This window comes from Alosa sapidissima, chromosome 1 (assembly GCF_018492685.1).
Source record: "Alosa sapidissima isolate fAloSap1 chromosome 1, fAloSap1.pri, whole genome shotgun sequence".
Taxonomy (NCBI): Eukaryota; Metazoa; Chordata; class Actinopteri; order Clupeiformes; family Clupeidae; genus Alosa; species Alosa sapidissima.
This window is the reverse complement of record NC_055957.1, coordinates 49,256,964-49,278,622: the sequence shown is the minus strand read 5'-3', so window position 1 is coordinate 49,278,622 and position 21,659 is coordinate 49,256,964. Positions and strand designations below refer to the sequence as shown.

Sequence of the window (21,659 nt, the reverse complement as noted above, 5' to 3'; positions counted from 1 at the left end):
TGCTTGACAGGCAACCGTAGGATGTGATGAACATTTTTAATCAGCAGATAGAAAAAGGGCCACGGGAAAATACGCTTCAAAGACTTTGTTCTGCACAAGCTGCAAGATCCCCTCCAGCTAACAGCATGAAAGCATCTCTCTCAGAATGCAGTAGGTCAGCAAACCAAACCAAGCCCATGCTCCAGCATGCTCTCGATGCCACACGTAGAATAAAACAAGCTTTGACACCGCGGAGAGCTTTCCAGACACCGCTAGAACACAAATGTCACATTTTGTGCTTCACGCAACACGTGTCCGCCCTCCCAGTGCTCCGCGCCTTTATCTCGGCGCGCTGATGAGAGGAGATAGATCTACCTTCCTGCCCGTGCCTTCGCTTTCATTTCCCTCATGTATCTTTTTTTGCTGTTTGTTCTTGTCCTCTTTCTCTCATCTCCTGCAGGGAATTGCGGCTTCAGCTCGATCAAAAGGCGAACACAAGCAGAGAGTGTTTCTTACCGTCTCCTTCGGTGGGATTAAGATCTACGATGAGAGAACAGGAGTGAGTATTATGCTGTCCTGTGTTCAATTACTGTGTTTGGAAATGAGAGCATTCATGGACATTCACTGTACAGCAGTGGACAGCACACACTTGAATTCATGACAGAGATGATCCTAAAACATGGCCTGACCCTAGCAATGTGGGTAAACCATACACAGAAACAGGCGAACGGGTGACTGATGCAGTGGTCCACTTTGATCATTAGCTTGATCACAGGGGCTGATGCAGTCCCCCTCCCACACACTCACACACTCTCACACACACACACACACATACACTGAGAGGAAGAACCCCCCATCCCCAGCTGTCTGTACCACTAACAGCCAATTAGTAGCTATCATATTTATCTGCTTCTTCCACAGCGCTGTGGAAGTGCACACCTACGTCACCTCAGCACTTATCGTTTAATGGAGTTCATTATGAGGCACAATATGAATTATGGCTGTAGATGGGCCACTCTCTTCATTTGCATTTATCATCAATAACAGCATGCTTGCGTGCTAGACTCCCAGCTCAGAGAGCCCCGGGGTGCTTTTACGCCATCTGCTGATTGTTTCTCTTAATGGACACTATTCATTATTACTGCAGTGCAGCCTTACTTACCTCTGTGTGTCTCTGAGACACAACCGTGTTTGTATTAGTTGAAAAGATGACAGCGGTGCATAAAACGCACACGACTGGTTGTTGGATGTTTGTGAAGAGCTAGGAGCACACCCTGCGGAAGATCAATTATTGATACAAATTTTAGTTGTGGCACATTATGTTCTTCCCCTTCGCCACCCAAACTAAACATCATTAGTATCAGCCCATAAATCCACTATGCTGCTGTAAACCATACCTTGGCTTCTAGATAATTACCCAAACTGCCAGGGGTGTTAATCATCATCACTAATAGTTAATTATGCTACTATCGTGCTCCAGTGAATGTAGGTCCAGATTCAGTGTGCAAAGCATCCTCATAAATTATAATAGTCCCAGGGGCAAGATCATGAGGATTTCTACCATTTGTGCTTCGCTCTGGTGGTCTGTAGCAGTTGTTATTGATGTTTGAAAATATGAAATGCACAAGTCACAGATTTAAGCTAGAGAAGGGAATTTAAGATTAGTGAAAATGTTCAAAATGACCTAAACTTTCCTATTTTTGATGTAAATTTCCTGTTATTGCTCAGATACTGGGTCTAAATCATCTAAATAATAATAACCAGAGCAAACAGATGTACCAGTATTAGTTTAGCCTTTGTCCTTGTGTCGAGATTCAAAATGTTTTTTGGTTGTTTGTTTTCTTGTCAGACACAGGTAGGACAGAGACCTGGTTGAAATTTCAATTTGCTCTCCCTATAGTTATCCATATATTGCTCTTGTTTATCAAGCTTTGGCAAACCTAAATGTTTTGATCCAGCAAAATCTGCAATCTCAAGAGCAATCTTGTTTTTCAGGGTCTGCGTATGTGTGCTACTATGACCTTAAACAATAGGCCTAATGTTATTTCATGCGTTTGGCCTAATCCCAGTGGAAACCGCCCTCATTCTTTTAGTAATCCTCAATAATCTGCACTGCTCTCTCCACAGGTCATGCAGCACCACCATGCTGTCCACGAGATCTCCTACATCGCGAAGGACACGCGAGACCACCGTGCCTTTGGCTACGTCTGTGGAAAAGAAGGCAACCACAAGTTTGTGGCCATCAAGACTGGTCATTCAGTGAGTTTCGCCATCCACTCTCTCTTTCTCTTTCTCTCTCTCTCTCTCTCTCTCTCTCTCTCTCTCTCTCTCTCTCTCTCTCTCTCTTTCTGCAAGCGTCCCCCACAGAGTGATCTCCATCTGAGAACCTTTTCTGTGCCCGTTCACAGGCCGAGCCCCTCATTCTTGACCTGCGTGACCTTTTCACACTTGTCTATGACATAAAGCAACGAGAGGAGGTGGAGAAGAAGGCTCAGAGAGATAAACACTGTGAGCAGGCCGTCTATCAGGTAAAAGCATGCTTATCTTACCTGTATAATTAAGTCATGTTTCACTGAGGTTTGTGGTTCACAGCTGGGCCAGTAGTTTTACTGATTAAACATGTTTAATTTCTATTCCGTAGTCAAGCTAAATTGTATTTGTCTAAATCACCATTTGTTTTCCTCACTTTTTGACTCAAGACTATTCTTGAGGATGATGTTGAAGATCCCGTTTACCAGGTAGGTAACTAAAGCTATACTTTATGAAGACTCGCTGTGTCTGCTTTAAATTATCCTCCATTGTAACCCTTCAGTTTATGGGTCTCTCTCTCTAATCATTTACATGTAAACAGTAAAAATGGTAGAAATATGGTACTCTATAATAAGTAATGAGAAATAACCCAATTAATTCCTTTCAGTGTAGTTCATATATATGTATATGTATATATATTAAATCATCACAAATCATCACAATGCTGCAGTTTATTTTAGACAATCATTTGACTTCATGTTAGTGTATATCTGTGCAGCCATTTTTTCCTGTACATTTTATAAGTTCTTTTTATGTTTACTTTTTTATTTGACAGACCTACTATTTACTAATTGTTGCACTCCAACCTCTGTTTTGTTTGTTTAATTTTGTTTCGTTTATACCCAGTGCTCTTTTGCTCACACTGAATACAGACAAATTTCACCCTTGGCTTGCAGTTCCTAGTATATCCATTAAATCAAACGTTAGAAATGTCTATGCTGTGTACAACTCCCTCACATAAATACCACACAAAACATCTGGCGTGATCTTTAACGATCCATAGGTGGACTCGAAAATTAGCAGGGGAGCAAACCAGTCTGTACTAGCAGCACTGGCATGGACTGTGCCCATTGCTAACTCTGAGTATTTGCCCACATCTCTCTCTCTCTCTCTTGCCACCTCCTGCTGCATTGGTCTCTTAGTACATTGTGTTTGAAGCTGGACACGAGCCACTCCATGGCCCACAATCAGAGGAAAGCGTTTACCAGGTACTTAACTGAGCCCCATCCCTTACTCCCATAAGCCCAGTAGGAAGCTTTGGCTGAAAGGGGGACACTTGCTTAATTCATTATTAGCTGACTGTAGCTGCTAATTGCAAATATATGTCCATATTTGTCCTCCCCTTCTTTGTAAACAAAATGTCATATGAAGCTTGCCTTACTTATGATTTTTTAAGTCTACAACAATTCCTTCAAGGAATTAGTTTGATGATGTTTACCATGGTCCCATGGTAATGTGCTCTTTACCTATTTCCATCTGGACTGGCCTCTAGGTCCCAACCAGTCAGCAGAAAGAAGGAATCTATGATGTTCCAAAACGTCATCTAATGACTGTAGGTGTTTTTTGTTTGCTTTTTGTTGTTGTCCTTTAAAAAAGAAACCTTTGTTACTTTGCTCCCCCCTCTTACAAAGTCATTGGTTGCTGTTAATTGAAACCAACAGGGTCCAATTGCAGGCCCCATCCTATTTTATTTAACCTCTCACTCAACTCAAACCTCCCAAATGCCTAAACATCTTCTCGTGCTAATCTACAAAAGTGACAGTTAAATGGCTGATAATGAATTGGGGAAGAATTGTCCAAGTATATCTTGGAGACGCATATCGCTGATGATAAATTGAGGATTTCCCCCAACACAAGTCTTGGTTATTAGACCACCTTTATTCAGCCATGAATATGAATCCGGCTCAGAAGAGGCACTATATTGATTGACATGCATGATTGCAAAGGTCATTTCTAGTAAGGGAGGTGTGAAGTTTGCTGAGAGGTCTCCTTTTCAGGTGGGATGAACCTGCATGTGCTTGTGAGAGGCGTGTGGGCAAACCCTAGTATCCCCAGAGACATTATGGAGAGTAAATATATTTTCCTTAGATAGCATAATCTAAGATCTAAAAAATGCAAAGCATTGCTCGACGCAAAAACAGAAGAAATGGATCAGGGACTGCGAAAATATATTTCTTTCCATCTGGGAGATGTAGTCACATTTTCAGACGTGATAGTAAGCCACAAAACATCCATTAAACATTCAACATATTGGAATATTTTAAAAAGGAGAACTAAGCATTCATGAAATTCAGCTGGGAACTGGCTGAAAACTAATATTCTTGCTATCTCGCTTGAAATGGCCAACACCCCAACTGTTATGCCCACACATCACCCAGTCGAGCTTGTCTGCACATTCAGTTGGAGTGCATTGAGTTCCTGGACACCGTATTTTGGCGTATTTGACGTATTTGTCAGTATTATCCTCCTGCCTTTGCTCCATTATGCCAAACATTGATCTTGTTTCATGCATTTCTCCTCCCATCCCCTGCTAACCCAGGCAATAACACTATAACTCTTGCAGTTATGTTCTTTTGCCATTCCTTTGTCATGCATGCATGTTTCCTGTGTCTTTTGTCTACGGTCAGATGAAATGTGCATGCTTTACATGTGATGACTTGTTTTCTTGAACCTGTGCTTTCTTGAACATGATTTAAAAATCATATGATCTCAGTGAGAGTTACATGTACTATAATAAGCGACATATAAATGCTAGAGAGACTCTGTTCCTACTAATAGAGTAATGGAGATATCTTTTACATTTCCATATTTTGACCTTTACAGTTGAAATATGAATTCTGTTTTATTTTTCCTGCCTGCTTTGGAGTGATTTAGAGGACTACACATTGTTATCAGTGGATAAATAGTATTTGTCCTTCCATAGGTTACAGTCAAGTCTAATCACTAGTTATTTACATCTCTTACATAAATGGATAGCTGGAATGCATGTATTGTGCTAACTCTCTTCATGCCTGTCTCTCTTATCTTGCTCTATGTGAAGAACATCAACCAGTTTGACCTTTTTGGTGACATGGCCACTCCACCAGACATCTTGTCGGTAAGAAAATACCACCAGAATGCAAAGCCTGATAGTGTGTGTGGGTGTGTGTAAAAGAGTGAGAGAGAGAGAGAGTGCATGTCTGTGTGCTTGTGTGTGTGTGGTGCATCTATTTGAGTGAGCATACATGCATGCATGCTTTCCCATTGCAGTAATGTCAGAATGTATTACAGTAGACCTTTTTAAAGCGAAGGGATTATTCTGAGACACAAACAGAAACGTAATTGGATGACGATCAGAGAGTGAATGGTTTTGGAAAGGGCGCAGTGGAGAGTGGGGCTCAGTGGGAGACTTGAGTGACGATAACAAGCCGAGTCACAATCACTGTGCGTGCCCACAGATGCCTGCTTCCCCGGCCAACACGCTGGACCCCAACCGCAGCCGACGGCAGCGCCAGCTCCCCTCCGAGCTCTTCACCCACTTCAGTCCTCCAGCTGTGCCCTCAGGTGACTCCCAGCGGCCAGGGGCACTCTGCCCAGGGCCTGTTTGCACTATCTACCACCCACCAACCACAAGCATGTCCGCAGTTAGACTGGATAAATTGTTCCTCGTCAGTTATAGCAGAATAAGAGTATATGTGACATTTAGAACCATTTAAAAACCTTTATGGATTTTTTATGTGCAGAAAGTGTACATTGAGAAATATAAATAAATAAACAAATGTGTGTATGAATGTATGGGACTCTAGACTGTGTACAGTATATATCCAGCTATATTTTTGCCTTCGCTTTGTTCCCTGTTTCTTTCCCAGGCTACATGACCATGGGTGCTGTCCAGGCTGCACAGTGGGCCCAGCAGTCGTTCGCTGCCCAGGCCCCCCTGGCATTCGGGGTGCAGGGTCCCCTCCAAATGGCCCAAGTTCTGCCTGGGGGTCAGCCGGTGATCTGGGGCCAGGCCAACCTCTTCCACTCGCCGGCCACGGGCCAGCAGCAGTGGGCGTTTGTGCCAGCGCAGACGGTGGGCATGAGCGGGCACCCACTCCCGGCGGCCGTCCTCCAGGGTCTGGTGCCCATTGCCGCCATGCGGCCACACTCCTGCGAACCCTCCACCGCCCCCTCGTCGGTCATTGGAAGCCCGCAGCACACTGTGGATCCTAAGCTACAGCAGGGCAGTGCCAGAGAGGCCGTGGGCGAGGGCGTCCTTGCGGGGGTCCAGCTCCCACTGGCAGGGGCAGCACTGGCCGGCGTCGAGCAGTCGGACGTGGCCGGTGCCTTGCAGGCGGCCGTCAGCCAGGAAGGGGACGACTGCTGCACCGACCTTGATCTCTCGCAGATGACTTTGACCCCGGGCTCGTCCTCGTCAACCTCCACCAGTGACACATGTGAGAGAACACACACACACACACACACACACACACACACACACACACACACACACACACACACACACACACACACCTACACTCACACATTCACACACAGCCACATTCACACATATAGACACACATGCACACTCACACACACAGTCGCACCTACACTCACACATATGCACACTCCCACCCACACACACACACACACACACACACACACACACACACACACACACACACACACACACACACACACACACAGGCACATTTACACATACACACTCTCAATCTCTCACTCACACACATGCACACACACACACCAAAGAAAAGACACATTCATGAATACTCACATGTACACTGTCACACCATGAGGCATGCATGAAATGTTTCACAAATATCATCCCCCATGTCTTAAGTTTCAGCCACCCTATCTCATGCTGAAATATTTGCATGTATTTTATAAAATCACATACTGTTGTAGCAGAGCTGTTTCTAGGTCATGACTGGCTATGCCAGCCCTTTTCGTCTTTTTTTCCACCCTCAAGAAACGTTGTTTGGGAGTTGGAATAACATGAATAATTCAGTTTGTGTCAGTGAAAGTGAATGTGTGTTTACCCTCTATGGTATAATGAATGGAATATTCAGCCAAGTCAGAGAAAGAAAAAAGACATTTCCCAGTAATCAGACCAAATGTTTAGAGTTTAGAGAGATGTTTAGAGCTCCACCTTGAAAAACAGGTCTTGACTATCTTATTAACGAATACTGTAGTAGAAGTGAATGTACAGTATATTTGACTGTTTGTTAGGTTGTTCTGTGATCTGTTCTTTGTTCTTTCCTGTCATGGTGCAAGATGGTTTTGGAATAAAGAATATTTTAGTCTACACATACTGTAGAGGATAATGCATTCAAATTCACAGCATTATTGTGCACAAGCTAAAGGAAACTGTCCAGAAATGAGCGTATCACCCTCACCACGTATTCACTCCATCTCAACTCGACTCACCCCCCCCCCCCCCCCCTTCTACCCCCACCCCATCTTCTGCTGATTGACAGCCCCTACACCAGCCTCTAAGCAGACCCCACCCTGCCAGTCTCCGCCACCCCAGAGTGGGGATCTCCCTGCAGAGCCGTCACCTTTTGAAGCTGGAGCCGGCCCTACTCAGAGCACAGGACAGGAACTGGTAATGGGCCTCATATTTACGTTAGCCCACACAGTTCTCCACACATTTCATGCTTTATACTGTTTTATACTGTTTTAAATGATAGAGACAAGTAAGCTAGATATTATTTGTTAATGTGATGGCAGTAAAAAAGATATAGCATTATTCTAAGATAAATAGAATGCAATATATTGTATTATTGTTTTGTATTGTGACGTCTTTTAGTGAAAGAACTGTAAAGCACTACATGTGATGTGATGACTGTGTTTTTCTCTTCAAGGGTGCCTGCGCCAGCAGTCCCTGCTCAACAGAAACTGAAACCCAATCTCTAGTGGACCAGTCCAACACAACAACATCAGACTCCTAAAGAGGGACAAAGTGTACGTTTCCGTCCATGTTTCTTCCTCTGCATTCCTCTACTCTTCCATTTTCTCTCTCTTCTCTTCTTAACTTTTCTTCTCTTCACGCTGTTTCTCTTCTGTTGACTGCGTCTCGCTGTATTTCCGCGTGTGTATGAGAGAGAGACTGAGAGAGAGAGACAGACTGTGTGTGTGTGTGTGTGAGAGAGAGAGAGAGAGTGAGAGAGCGTTTTGCAGTACATTCTTGTGTTTGTAAACTGTACAGTTAAATTCTGGTACCGTTTTTTCCACAGAATGAAGTTTCCCTACCATTCTCTACCATGCTGCCAGAACATGGCTGGGGACACTTAGACTGGTTGTGGAGATTTTTTTCTTCTTTTCTTTTTCTAGTTGCCAAAAACGTCTCAAATGTTATGAAATAATATTTGATGCCAAAGTCATATTATATGCCATGAAGGATCTCCATTCAAATTGTGGATTAAAGGAATATGTTCAAAACAGGAAAGAACATGAAGAAACTCTGCGGTGATAAAATTCTTGCAAAAGTATTTTTGAAAATACCTGCAATAAGGCACACAGTGTTTAAAGCTTGTTGCAACATCAGTTCCCAGACTGTATAGATGTGTACTTGCAGTCCTACTTAAAGGCCCTTTGTGACTTTGAGGTTGTCTCGTCACTTACGGCGTCACAGGGCAGCCCTGCTTGAACAATCAGAGCTGTTGTGTTTATTAAGCAATGGCCATGACCGCCCCCATCTTTGCTTCAGCCCTGACCTGGCATGGACTCTGCTCTTTACACTTGTTCCCATGCTGAGGGCATCTACACACAAACTGCAGGCCTGGGCCTATTGTGAAATGGTGAAGTCTTGGATTTTTTCTCTTTTTGTTTTGTTTTAAGAATTGTTTCACAGTTGTCACGCTTTTTGGATGTTTGTGACCATGAAGAGCTGTGGGGAGAGAGGACTCGTCACTCCAAAAGGGAACAATGGAATGCCAGCATGGATTCCTCAAAAAAAGGAAAGACAGATTAAAAAAATCTAGCAAATGTTTATTCTCGATATAGCTTTTATACAGTGAGAAAAAAAAATAAAAAAGCTTCTTTGTTCTCTTTCTTTCTTTTTCTACCTTGTAAGTCACTCAAGCATCTGTTCTTTGGTCAACCCATGTGTTTTTAGTGTGATTAAAAAACTCTATTCTGTTGCCAAAATATAATTTTGTAAATACAGTCGGGAAACACTCATGGACCTTGGTGGTGTGACACTAGCCTCAGTGCCAGCTACTGTGGTTCCTAAGCAGTGTTACTTCTGACGGGGAGTCTTGCTGGAGGCTTGGCCGTTATTTCACACTGTTCCACTGAGGCTGTCACCCCATGTCCTGTGTGAATATGTAAGATTGGCACCTAAAGATCTTACTGCAACTAATTTGTCAGTCCATTGGATGGGTGTTGAGTGTAAGTGGCTCAGTTTGTACTAAAAGAGTAGCACTACTCAAGTGCATATCTGTTGATGGGTCAGCATTGTTTGGTTCAGTTGAAGTTTAAGTTGACGTGTGTTGGGAAATAGTGATACAAGAGTAGACATGTTTTCATCCCAGTCTTTCCCTCCTAAAGAAATGTTGAAGAGACTTTGCAATCAGTTATACCCACGACCCTTCCATGTGCTGTTGTGTGTCAACATTGGCGTCTCTGTTCTCAATGCGACTTGGAAGCCCTTTTCGAAGCAGAAAATGCAGCTTAGAGCTCTGCCTGACTTGCGTTGTCCTTCTGTTTTTAAATACAGTTCATTTTGCCTTATGACTTTGTATGCAGGATCAGTTATTTTCACCCTCTACAGTCAATGTTTCAGTCATCCATTATAGTCACATTCTCTCATTGTGACAGAGAGCTTTGGCCATGCCGACCTGACCTGTTAGATGTTGTCCAGATAAATCTGTGTAATCCTCAGCAGACCCATGTAGTGGTCAGACATTCACATGTCATGTATTGATTAATTTACTGTAATATCATGGGGGATTTAATATTGCAATATAGTTCACAAATTTAACACAACTTGTAGTTTGTTTTAAACAAGAAAAGAAGATTATATTTATGACTACAATGTTTGTTTTGCTTTCCAATTCAACATCTTGCCATGTAATGCTGTCAAAAATAAAATGCCATACAATTCCCAGTGTTTGTGTTCTCACTGACACGCACATCTTTTCACTGATAGCTGACATGCTGGGAGAAAGATAGAGAGAATGAGAGAGAGAGAGAGAATGAGAGAGAGAGAGAGAAAGAAATCACTGCAGCGTGAGTCAAAGGAATGAAGCTGATAAAGGCCTGCAGGACATAAAAGTCCATTTGACACAGTTATCCTCTCAGACACAGAGTGAGAGGGGGAGAGTGTGAAGTGAAAGTAGTGAGGATGGAGAGAGGTTGTAGTTTTATGTGGCTGTCATTTTTCACATGTACACTTACACATCACTCCATTCATTTGCTTGTAGCACCTTTCTTTCTGACGCAAGGCGAGAGAATGAGGTGATAGGCATAGTCGAGCACAAACACTGGGCCACCACCATGAGGAGACCTGTTGGGACCATGCATATTACACTCCCCAGCTGTTTTTAGACAGGGAAATAAATCTACTGAAAAGCATAATTTTATGGCACAATGTAGCACCATATAAAATGTAAGACTATATAAAATAGGTTTGTGGTTATGTGAATGGACTGTCTTTATGTGTAGATAAACTGAATGAACTGTCCTCATGTACATCTGCTTTTATTATTTATACTGAAGACAAGACAGAATTATTATTTTTTTACTGGATTTTTTTTTCTCTTCAAACACTGAAAACTTTAGATTGACCCAGTAGAGGGTGCTACTAGTCCATCAGCAGGAAAGGTAGTCACATCAGTAGACGTAGTAGTAGCAGCCCACTTTCAAAATAGGAGTAAGTGGATCAGAGGGTCAAAAGTCATTTGAAGTGCGACACAAAACAAACACTTACGGGAAACCCTGGTTTTGCTAAATGTTCAATAATGTCCAGAAAACAAGAGGATATCTCTGTTTGCTAAACTGTGTCATTGTTTTCAAAGTGGTTACGCTTTATATTGTACATTTTTATAGTGTTTTCCTAGACAGATACTGTATGAGCTGATTGAGGTAAATTGATTTTAGGGATAAAAATAAAGAGATAAAAAAATGTCTCATAGACAGTAGGGACCAGTAAACTTTTGCTGACGGATGCATGTATCTTGTAGAATACAACCTCTCAGCTGCACTCTGGACAATATTGACTTTGAGGACAGGGGTTATGCAAACTGTTAGAACACACAAATGAGACAAATTCCAGTTTCTCCCTTTATTCCAACGGATCACCATGTTGTTAGTGTCCGGCGTGAAGTCAGCTTTTAAGGGACATCCATCACATGTCTGGGTGCTCTCATTTGTCCTATGGTGAGTACACACTACTTTACTATAGAATAGGATGTGCAAAAGTAAAATTATTTCAGTTATCTCATCAATGCCAGTACCAGACTGTGAATTGCGTTCTTCAAAGTCAGTATTACACTAAAAACAAATGTTTCATTTGACCATCTCCGTCATGGTCACCTCAAGCCTTTTCTTGTGCTTATCCATCTTTTTTTTTCCTCTTAATGAAACACACACGCACACACACACACACACACACACACACACACACACACACACACACACACAAACGCACGCATTCAAACCTGGCCCCTTTGCTTTCAGGAGCGCGGCGGTTGTGCTGGTCAGCAGTGGGGAAGTAAGGCGACGAGAGAGCCGTGCCCTCAGCACAGGACGCCCTGCCACCCCAGTTGATTGCAGTCTGTCTGAGTGGACCACCTGGACCCGCTGTGACCCCTGCCACAGGAAGAGGGTAGATGACCTCGCTTTACTTCCTATCTGCCACTCCATCCTCACACTGCTGCTGCCTCCATTCGCCATGCTCCTTTGCTATGCTATGCTTTGTAGTATGCTTAATGTAGACTATGTGGTTTGTAGTATGCTTAATGTAGACTATGTGGTTTGTAGTATGCTTAATGTAGACTATGTGGTTTGTAGTATGCTTAATGTAGACTATGTGGTTTGTAGTATGCTTGTAGACTATGCTTTGTAGCATGCTTGTAGACTATGATTTGTAGTATGCTTGTAGGCTTTGCAGTAGGCTTGTAGACTATGCTTTGTAGTAGGCTTGTAGACTATTGCAGTATGCTTGTAGACTATGCTTTATAGTGTACATGTTTTGTCATGTTCATATGTCCATACGGCTTGCTGCATGTTAGTTTATTTCTCTCAAATTCCCTTACACTATCGGTTTTCTTTCTGTCTTTTTCTATGTATTTCATTAAGTACCGCTATGCTAAGCTTCTCCAGCCGTCTGAGTTTGGGGGAGAGCCGTGTAACATCCAGGGCCGAGAGGAGGAGTCCTGCACCCCACCATCCCGCTTCAAATGCACCAGCGCCCCCCTCTGCCAGGGCTTTGTGTGCGCTGTCACAGGTGACGCCACACACATCATCACACACAATACTGCCACATGTTTATGTTTTCATCTCGACTGAGTAAGTCCATTTTCTGACTGACTGAGATGATCCCTGACGTAGTGTCACTAGTTCATCTAGTTAGATACAGTATACTGTACTAAAGTGAGAGCTAAATATGGGTGGGGTTGATGGTGGTATTGACATCATTTGAAATGTTTAAGTCCATCCCAAGCCTTAGAATTTTGAAGGGGAATGGAAATCTTTGGTTAAAAGACAGGGACAAGTGGAGGAGCAGCCTGTGGGTGTCCTGGTATTTGAGGGATTTGCCCACACTCTAAATGATGTGTCTCTAGACTGGGATCTCTCATCAGGTAGCACAGACGTCACGTCTGGCCCTGTAAGCCAGTAATGGCAGTAATGTAAAAGAAAACATTGTTAAGGGTGAGGAGCCTGGTGAGGGTTTTCTAATACTTTAATGTCATTTGAACATTATTTTGAACAGTGATGATTGTTGTACGTTCACAAATTCACAAGCCAGATATTATTCCCAGGACACTGTATGAAACATGGTAAACTCAGACATTCAGTGTGTGTGTGTGTGTGTGTGTGTGTGTGTCTGTGTGTGTGCGTGTGTGTGTGTGTGTGTGTGTGTTTCGTGCTCTGCAGGGCGTTGTGTGCTGGAGGGACTGCGCTGTAACGGCGATGACGACTGTGGTGATGGCTCAGATGAGAAAGGTTGCAAGAAGGTGTTCCGAGCCTGCCGCGAGGAGGCTGAGGAGTACTATGGCATTGAAAACCTTGCCAAAGGGTGTGTGTGTGTGTGTGTGTGTGTGTGTGTGTGTGTGTGTGTGTGTGTGTGTGTGTGAGAGAGAGGACAAGGTTGGTTTTCCCCTTCTCATGCATCCGTATGTCTGTCCAGATTTAACGTCCTCAACAGCCACCTGGAGGGCTTGGTACTGGACAACCGTTACTATGCCGGTGGCTGTTTGCCCCACTTTATCCAGGATGTGCGATTTAGGAAACCCTACAACCTGCAGCACTACATATTTGAGGTATCAGACAAACTAACACTTGTTTGAAATAGTGACATGGTTCTGTAACCTGTAGCCTGACTAACATCAGGCTAAATCTCAAATCTAAACTCAGATTGAGAATGGGTCTGGGGACCTTTCAATCCCTTTCACTTTGTAACCGTGGAAACAGTGAAATTCAACAGAAATTGGTTTATTAAACTCTGAAGCGTTTCAGAAATACAAGAAACAAAAAATCTTTCTGATAAACAAGTGTTTAAAGGCAGTTAATCGTTTCCAAAGAAAATATTTATCCATGTAATTTAAACTTGACACCATCAGCGCAGCCATTGGTTGAACAGCGCCGCTAACTTTTTATGTTATCATATAAAGCCCATCCTATAGGCTACCGGAATTACCAGTTGTGATTAGTTCCTGGGTTTTTAGTGATTTGGAAATCGGCTTTAATGGAAATTGGGTTATCCAGACTGACTTGCAGTATTGCTCTGTCATTACTGTACCTTTCAGACTAAAGGCTCCTATGACTTTAGAATGGAGGTTCATGATTCATATTCTGACTACATGAAGGACAGCAAAAGAAGCAGCCTCTCCGAAACGTCAGTGTCCTTCGGAATTAAAATCCCAGGCGTCTTTGAGGTGGGCTTCAACTATGATGATTCCAAGTACAAAAATTCGGTGGAGAGGATACGACGTCTTTCAGGAACGGTGAGGAGGGGTTGGGAACATTAATGCTGAGGTGAAGCGATAGATTGTTTATTATATATTTATATTGCTTTCTTTACTACATTCCCAAATTCATTTTGACGGTACTGAATTCCATTTGTCTTGCAGAAAAACAGCTTCTTGCGTGCGCGTTCCCAGATTGAGTTGGCCCGCTACGCCCTTAAGGCGGATGGCCTGATGCTACATCCAGACTTTTTGGGGCGACTGAGAGCACTGCCTCTCGAGTACACCTACGGGGAGTACCGACAGATCTACAGGGACTTTGGGACACACTACATCACTGAGGCCACGCTCGGTGGAGAATACGACTTGACCATTATCCTCAATGAGCAAAAGCTGCAGTCATCAGGTAAGGTAATACCAAAAGAGTCTAAACCAGGAGAGCAGATGCATGCTATTTCATGACAGCATGTGGTAAATAACTGTCCCTTCTCCCCTCTCCTGAAGGCTATAGTCTGGTGGACTCACAGCGCTGCGTAGAAGCTGGACTGAAATTGGGAGCCAATATCAAGGGGGTCTATGTGACGCTCGGGGTCTCTGGTGGAGCTTGCAAAGGCTTGTTGGAAGAAATGGAATGTGAGAGCTTTTGGCCCCTGACATGGACATGAACTCAACCATGTTCATGTTTAAGGAAATGTTTGATTCATGGCATGTTTAGTTTAACCTTTCCAAAACCAAACAAAACTCATCATTATGTAATTCAAGACTGAATTATGATTGAAGGACTTTGCAGTCTTTTAGCCGATCTACTAATAGGTTTCTACCAGCAAGTCCATAGTGTTACTAGAACCATGTCGTGCCAGCTAAGTCACAGGACCCTCTCTGTTTTGAAATGGCAGCACACACGGGTGCAGATTCCCTCGTGGAGGACTATGTGGCGGTGGTGAAGGGAGGAGACAGTGAGTCCATCACACAGCTGGCCAGTAAGACTCTCCCCACCCAGAAGCTGATGCAACAGTGGGGAGATGCTGTTTACTACAACCCTGACTTCATTCACACCAAGGTAGCTCAGTGGTCAAGTCCTGATGCCCGTATGTTTGTAATACCAACAAATGTCTGCTGTAACTTTTCGATTTTGTTTTCTACTTCAGTTATTTGTTGTTGATCTGATGTCACCATACTTGGTGTGCTGTTGTTAAAGATGCTATATGTAAGACATTTATGGTAATAAATCATAAAAGCACCATAATATACCATCAGAGATTTTCAAATGATTTGCTTTTGGACAGCAATGCCCGTTTTAAATGTTAGTGGTCATTCTTACATATAGCACCTTTAAATCTTTAGGCAACGCTGGCAAAACTTGATTTAACAAATGTCAATCTAAAGGAAACTTCTCTCAAGATGTCTCAATATCTCATTTAGAATACATTAAGATTTTATCTTGTGTTGTGTTTTTTTTTCTTTTGCTCGTCCTTGAGCCAGATGTCGCCCTTGTACGAGCTGGTTACCTCCAGAGACTTTGTCAATGAGCGGACCCTGAAGAAGAACCTGAGGAGGGCTCTGGCTGAATACCTGGCTGAGGCCAGCTCCTGCCTCTGTGCCCCTTGCCAGAACAACGGAGTGGCTGTCCTTAAAGGTAATCTGACTTGATATGAACACAATGTCCACCTCAGGGGACTAACTAGTAAATGCAGAATACATAATACTTTTAGAAGTTTTAATTACAAGTTAAACTGTTGTTGTTGTTTTGTCAAGGCACACGATGCGAGTGTGTGTGCCCCTCAGGAGTCAGGGGACTCAGTTGTGAAATCACTCAAAGATCAAGTGAGTCTGCATTCAAATGATGCAATGTATTGCTTTATCTCTGTAGATTACAAGATACTGTGCTGTTTGTCCTCTGTGGGGACACAACAGACAACTCTTTCACTCTGCACTTAGCTATCCTGAACTAATGCTACATGCAATTTGTGTGCACTGCTAAATTCTCAGACATGGGGGTTGATGGGAATTGGAGCTGCTGGTCCAGCTGGTCGTCTTGCAGTGGGAGGACCCAGCACCGAACGCGCCAGTGCACCAACCCAGCACCTGCCAATGGAGGAGCGGCATGCCAAGGACCCCAAGAAGAAACCACCGACTGCATCTGATTGTGTCTGAATTCTGCTTAACTGACAAGCGTCACTTTGGCTGTGTTCATGTTATTTGTTTCTTGAATAAAGCTTTCTTATGATAACCACTAACTAATGTGTTCTCAAACACTATTCTGCAATTATTTCTTTGCATTATAATTTACGATAACTTCATAGTTTAAATTGTGCTGGAATATCAATCTAAACTTAATCAGTTGTATTTGGTGTACTTGCTGGCAAATTAATTAGTTATGGTCTGTTTAGACATCACGCTTACAGTTTCCTTCATTACTTCATTATTCAGTTTATTATATAGCCTATAACCTCTCAACAGTCGCACTGCCAAAGAACAAACATTTGCAGCTTGAATCATAGCAGCACACAGGAAAAGCTGTGTTACATAGAGAATCTCAGGGAAAATGTGGTAGAATAAGCTTTAAGAAGAAGAGAGTATAGTACTGGTTGAAATGCATTTTCTGAATGCAGCTGCTTGGGTTGGTCCAAGCTGTTGTCCTTTGCTTCTCTATTCTTGCTTTCCTTCTTTCTCAGCAGGGTTGGGTTTGCTCAGAGTTACCGAGATATGGGGCTCCCCCTGCTGGTTTGGGATTGTTACACTCTCGTCTCCGGGTCTTTCGGCCTGATTGGCATGAGGACCAGCTGCCCCAGCAACTCCAGGAGCCATCAACAGAATCTGTCACATGAAAGGTTTCATCAGTACAGCCTGCCGCATGAAAGGTGTCAAACACTCCAGTTGCCATTCTCAAAATGGCAAAAATTTGTATCTTGCTAAAAATGCTTTGTTTATGCCTCAAAAGCAAATATCCTGACGCCAAGGTCCTGACGCCATTGTTTATGTCAAGATAGTCAAACTGTTTTGTCTTGCTATGACAGTTTATTCAGTAAGTATTTTCTAATAAACAATGTGCAAGGTAGCACTATTTTCTATTTCAAAACTACACACATTATTGTCTGCGGAGGATGTTGATTGCAAGACTGTGGATATGTTTCAAAGTTTTTTTTGTTGACGTGACATAAGCCATTGAAAATAAAAAAGCAGATATTTGTACAAAATCAGTTGCATGGATGTACTAAAGCATTGCTATTTGTTCAAGATGAAGAGAAACTGCTTTAATGATGTGCACAAGTGATGATAGTTTGAACAAACAGTCTGATCTGGGAAACACACCAAAGCAACTGAGAAAAACTGTAATATATTGTTGGTTACCTTGCTTGGGAGCATCTGGTCTCTGAAGCTCCTCACAGGCTTCTCCCCCATAGCCCGACTTGCACACACAGCTGCAGGAGGTGCCGCTGAGTGCAGGGACACCGTTATTCCTGCAGGGGGCGCAGCGGCACGGGCTATACTGCTGTAGGTACTCCTCCCAGGCCCTCCTCAGATGCGGAAGTCTGGTCCTGGCCTGGTCGGCTGCAGTGCTCAGGCGCACAAGCTCATACATAGGTAAGGTCTGGACATGTGGGGAGCATGCACAGATGTAATAACGCTATAATGTTTCGTCAACATTTTTTTGTCATCATAAATATAGATATAGATACAGCATGTATCGTGATGCTGGCACCCCACATTTCATTGGTATGAAATTTGAGTGTATTACCTCAAAGTCAATAAGATCAGGACTGTATTTGAGAGATTTGCCCCACTTCTTGAGAGCGCTTGTGTCTTCGATGATCTTGGCGCCTGCTGCGGCAGGATCCGTTCCCCCTTTAACCAGTGTGAACCCATCATTGATTAAACTATCAGATGACCCACGGCCTACAAAGAAATGACAAGAAGGACACATTTGATCTACAGAAAGTGCATTATACATACGTAGTGCTAAATATCTATATTAACTCTGTGATGGTATTTATGGTATTGAGACATCACTACAAAGGGTTAAAGGTGATGGAAGGGTATAGTACATGCCATGATTATTTGCTTTTACTGTACTTTAAATATGTACAACATACAGTTCAGGTGGTACAATTTTACACAATAAATTGGTTTTAAAGGAACCGTATGTAAGATTGTGGCCAAAACTGGTACTGCAATCACTTTCAAATTACTGTAGAGAGCTGTATGCCCTCCCCCTCCCCCTCCCCCTCCCCCCTGACTGGCAGAGCTGGCAACCTGGATGCCGAAACACTACTGACTTTGTGATTAGTAGATAGGTGGAGGGTGGCGCATCAGGCCAAAACACAACATGACAACATCAACATCAGTTGCGGGCTGCAACTTCACTTTTTAAATGACAATATCCTGGCCAGACTATTGTCATTGATAAGTATTTGAAATGAACATGATTTCTTAATGTCTAGTGACATATCAGAGCCATTTTATGATTAATTGAAATACATTTCTTACATACGGTTCCTTTAAGGGTCATTGACATTATCTCTTTAAAAATGAAGCTTTCATCATGCTTGTGGGGCACATATGAGTATAGGTTGCTCACTCTGAGTCACTTCGCCTATCTTATTACAAAAGGTGATGTTCCCCTTCACTGGGTTGTCACGTAAAGCATCTGTCGGTAACTTCAGTTTAAAGGACAACCCAAGGCATTTTTGGACCATTTTGGAATGCACCTCTGAGAGAAGAAAGGGGGAAAACTGGTAAGGACTTTCTCAGGACATATTCTACTCAGCTCTGACCAAATCAAAAGAGCATTTCATTTTGCACAAATGTCATTCCCGATGTACATCATTACCAGATTTCCTCATGGCCTCTTTGTTGACAATCATCACATGCTCCAGCGTTCCCCCCATGGTGCCACGGGTGATGTGGTGGGTGCCGTACTCCTGGAAAAACTGGGCATACGAGCCGAAGTCGTACTCCTCCGGCAGCTCCATAAGAGACTGCAGTATGTTCTCTTCCAAAACCAAGTCCCTGCTCCGCATCTTAAACTGGGCTGTCTGCACAGTGGACACAAGTCTCACCACACCCACATCCTACACCCGAGCATGGGGGAAGACAAAGAAGAGGAAACATGTAGCAGCTTCACTGGATCAATGCACTTTGTGTGAATGGTTGTAAACTCAGTCCATTATGTTACATGAGCAGCATCTGAAGTAAAACTGTGACAAACTAAATGCTAGATAGATGCATAGTTTTAGCTTCCTACCTGTGTTGAAATAGGAATTATATAATGTATATAGTTTATAAAATGCATAATTTCATTGTCAGCTGTTTAACACAAAAGGCATTATACCACCTGACAAAGCCATAGACAGCTCCCTGCCTTACCTGACTTGCGTACTGTGATATGTTGTGGAGGAACCGAGACTCCTTATTCCCTGAAATGCCTAACTCTCCACCGAACCCTTTTTTGGTTATTCCTACAGTGAGTCCCCATTTATAAGAATCCAAAGTTTTCCGGCCATTGAGAAAACTTGACACGTCCTCAAAGTACTCTGAGGAGGCTTCCGATCTTGCCTGCGCCTGGGACATGCATCCATTGGAGAAAACTCAAGTAAGTTCTTTATTAGAAATTAACACCAAGTCATGCATTCAATACAGCACATACAGAGTAGTGTTACATAAATAAACATACATACCACAAATCGATATGAATGGAAATTATATGGTGTCCGGTAGTACTTTTCATCATCATTATAATAAAGATTCTCACAATAAGCATCATATGTGAGTTTCCTCCATTCTCCATTGTAGACATATTCACAGATCCCGCCATAGTATACTGGGTCCAAGACGTGCAGTGCAAAATCTCCAGTCAACACATTGTAGCTAAAACAATGAAATTATCATGTATGTTATCTCTGAATTTCATAGCTGTGATAGATTGCTATTCTTCTCCTCTCTGTCATTAATCCTTTCTTTTTCTTTCTCTGTATGTGTGTGTGTGTGTGTGTGTGTGTGTGTGTGTGTGTGTGTGTGTGTGTGTGTGTGTTTGAAGGCATGTCTACAGCTTACCCTTGAGTGGCTCGTTCAGAGCCGGGGATGGGGAAGAGGTTCAAGCATTTGTTATCCCTCACATCCACATCCTCACACTCCTCTTCATCCGTTCCATCCTGACAGTCCATCTCTCCATTACAGCGGAGATGCTGACTTATACACCTCCCTGCACGCAAACATGTTGCACTCAATAACACCTACAGGGGGTACTAGATTGGGTAAATCTTTATATATCTTTATAAAAGATATCTTTTGGAAGATTAAGAGACCAGAGAGCACAGAGGAGTATATGCCATTTAAGGGTATCTTCATCTCAATGTCATTGGAAACACAATGTATATGACAAATGAAATAAAAATCCTTGAATCCTTGAATTGAACACTAGCCTGTCTGCTTGCAGGAAAACATTTCCCCACACTGGTTCTGCAGTGGACACACTGCTCCTGATGGACAGAACTTCTCATCCCACTGGCTTTCCTGACACTCCGTCCCCCCAAACTGGGATGGCTTGTCTAGGGACCTGAATCGAAACTGGACCAACATCCAAAAGAAAATACAGACTTGTATGTTTCGAAACATAGATAGGCAGGGTAGCCTAATATATCTGAAAAAAACTAATAGAGAGGTGTGCACGGAAATCATTCCTGGCTCTTTCCTAGTTACCTTGGTTGTTGTGGGAGAAGATCAAGTGGAATACTCTACAAAAGTATCAATTTGAGCACAGCCAAGCACACATTATATGCTGAGTAACCGAGTAGCAGTAATTTCTTAGAGCAAACATACCGCTTTTGTCTGGCAAGCACCACAGGGTGACCAAGATGACCATGGCGTTAGCCTGCAGTCAATTGGTGCTGGCAGGTTCACACTTCTGGCTTTTCTCATTGTGTCATTTATAGCCCTGTAACATTGGAATTGGAATTAGTCAGATCCTAGTAGTAACATCCTTTTTATGTTTCTCACATCATTCCACATTTGAACAAACAAAAGAAGAAAATACCTGACCGCACCATGTTGTCCCCAAATAATGGTCCCACTTGTGAAAAACTGATTCAGCCAAAATACTAAAAAACAAACTGCAATCTTCATTTTGTAGAGTGAAGTCAGTTGTATACAACTAGACTAACAAATTCTCTGAAAGATTAACACATAGCAACATCGTTCGTCAGGATGAGCCAATGATTTATTAAAGGTAAATACCTGCACACTGTTTATTTACCAGAC

General features: G+C 42.8%; 2 protein-coding genes across 2 annotated transcripts in view; one reads left to right on the top strand and one right to left on the bottom strand.

Annotated features, from left to right (window-relative positions):
- LOC121707045 (complement component C8 beta chain-like) overlaps window positions 1-16,639 on the top strand; it is a 33,527-nt gene extending 16,888 nt beyond the window's left edge. The window contains exons 4-25 of the mRNA XM_042089308.1: window positions 440-538; window positions 2,107-2,238; window positions 2,388-2,507; window positions 2,679-2,717; window positions 3,432-3,497; window positions 3,782-3,841; window positions 5,330-5,386; window positions 5,727-5,832; window positions 6,138-6,707; window positions 7,749-7,876; window positions 8,136-8,194; window positions 11,953-12,100; window positions 12,574-12,721; window positions 13,372-13,513; window positions 13,625-13,757; window positions 14,244-14,441; window positions 14,568-14,808; window positions 14,907-15,035; window positions 15,299-15,462; window positions 15,885-16,038; window positions 16,158-16,226; window positions 16,392-16,639. Coding sequence (XP_041945242.1) covers window positions 440-538; window positions 2,107-2,238; window positions 2,388-2,507; window positions 2,679-2,717; window positions 3,432-3,497; window positions 3,782-3,841; window positions 5,330-5,386; window positions 5,727-5,832; window positions 6,138-6,707; window positions 7,749-7,876; window positions 8,136-8,194; window positions 11,953-12,100; window positions 12,574-12,721; window positions 13,372-13,513; window positions 13,625-13,757; window positions 14,244-14,441; window positions 14,568-14,808; window positions 14,907-15,035; window positions 15,299-15,462; window positions 15,885-16,038; window positions 16,158-16,226; window positions 16,392-16,546 — 3,117 coding nt within the window. The 3' untranslated portion in view covers window positions 16,547-16,639. The remainder of the gene's footprint in view (window positions 1-439; window positions 539-2,106; window positions 2,239-2,387; window positions 2,508-2,678; window positions 2,718-3,431; window positions 3,498-3,781; window positions 3,842-5,329; window positions 5,387-5,726; window positions 5,833-6,137; window positions 6,708-7,748; window positions 7,877-8,135; window positions 8,195-11,952; window positions 12,101-12,573; window positions 12,722-13,371; window positions 13,514-13,624; window positions 13,758-14,243; window positions 14,442-14,567; window positions 14,809-14,906; window positions 15,036-15,298; window positions 15,463-15,884; window positions 16,039-16,157; window positions 16,227-16,391) is intronic.
- Window positions 16,640-16,807: 168 nt separating this feature from the next.
- On the bottom strand, window positions 16,808-21,595 carry c8a (complement component 8, alpha polypeptide). The gene is made up of 11 exons (XM_042100764.1): window positions 21,436-21,595; window positions 21,222-21,336; window positions 20,825-20,969; window positions 20,457-20,604; window positions 20,081-20,270; window positions 19,770-19,964; window positions 19,234-19,474; window positions 18,982-19,113; window positions 18,142-18,299; window positions 17,754-17,994; window positions 16,808-17,219 (listed from the first exon to the last, which is right to left on the bottom strand). Exons 1-11 carry the CDS (start codon window positions 21,522-21,524, stop codon window positions 17,074-17,076), a joined length of 1,800 nt encoding a protein of 599 aa, XP_041956698.1. The 5' UTR covers window positions 21,525-21,595; the 3' UTR covers window positions 16,808-17,073.
- Window positions 21,596-21,659: the final 64 nt, after the last annotated feature.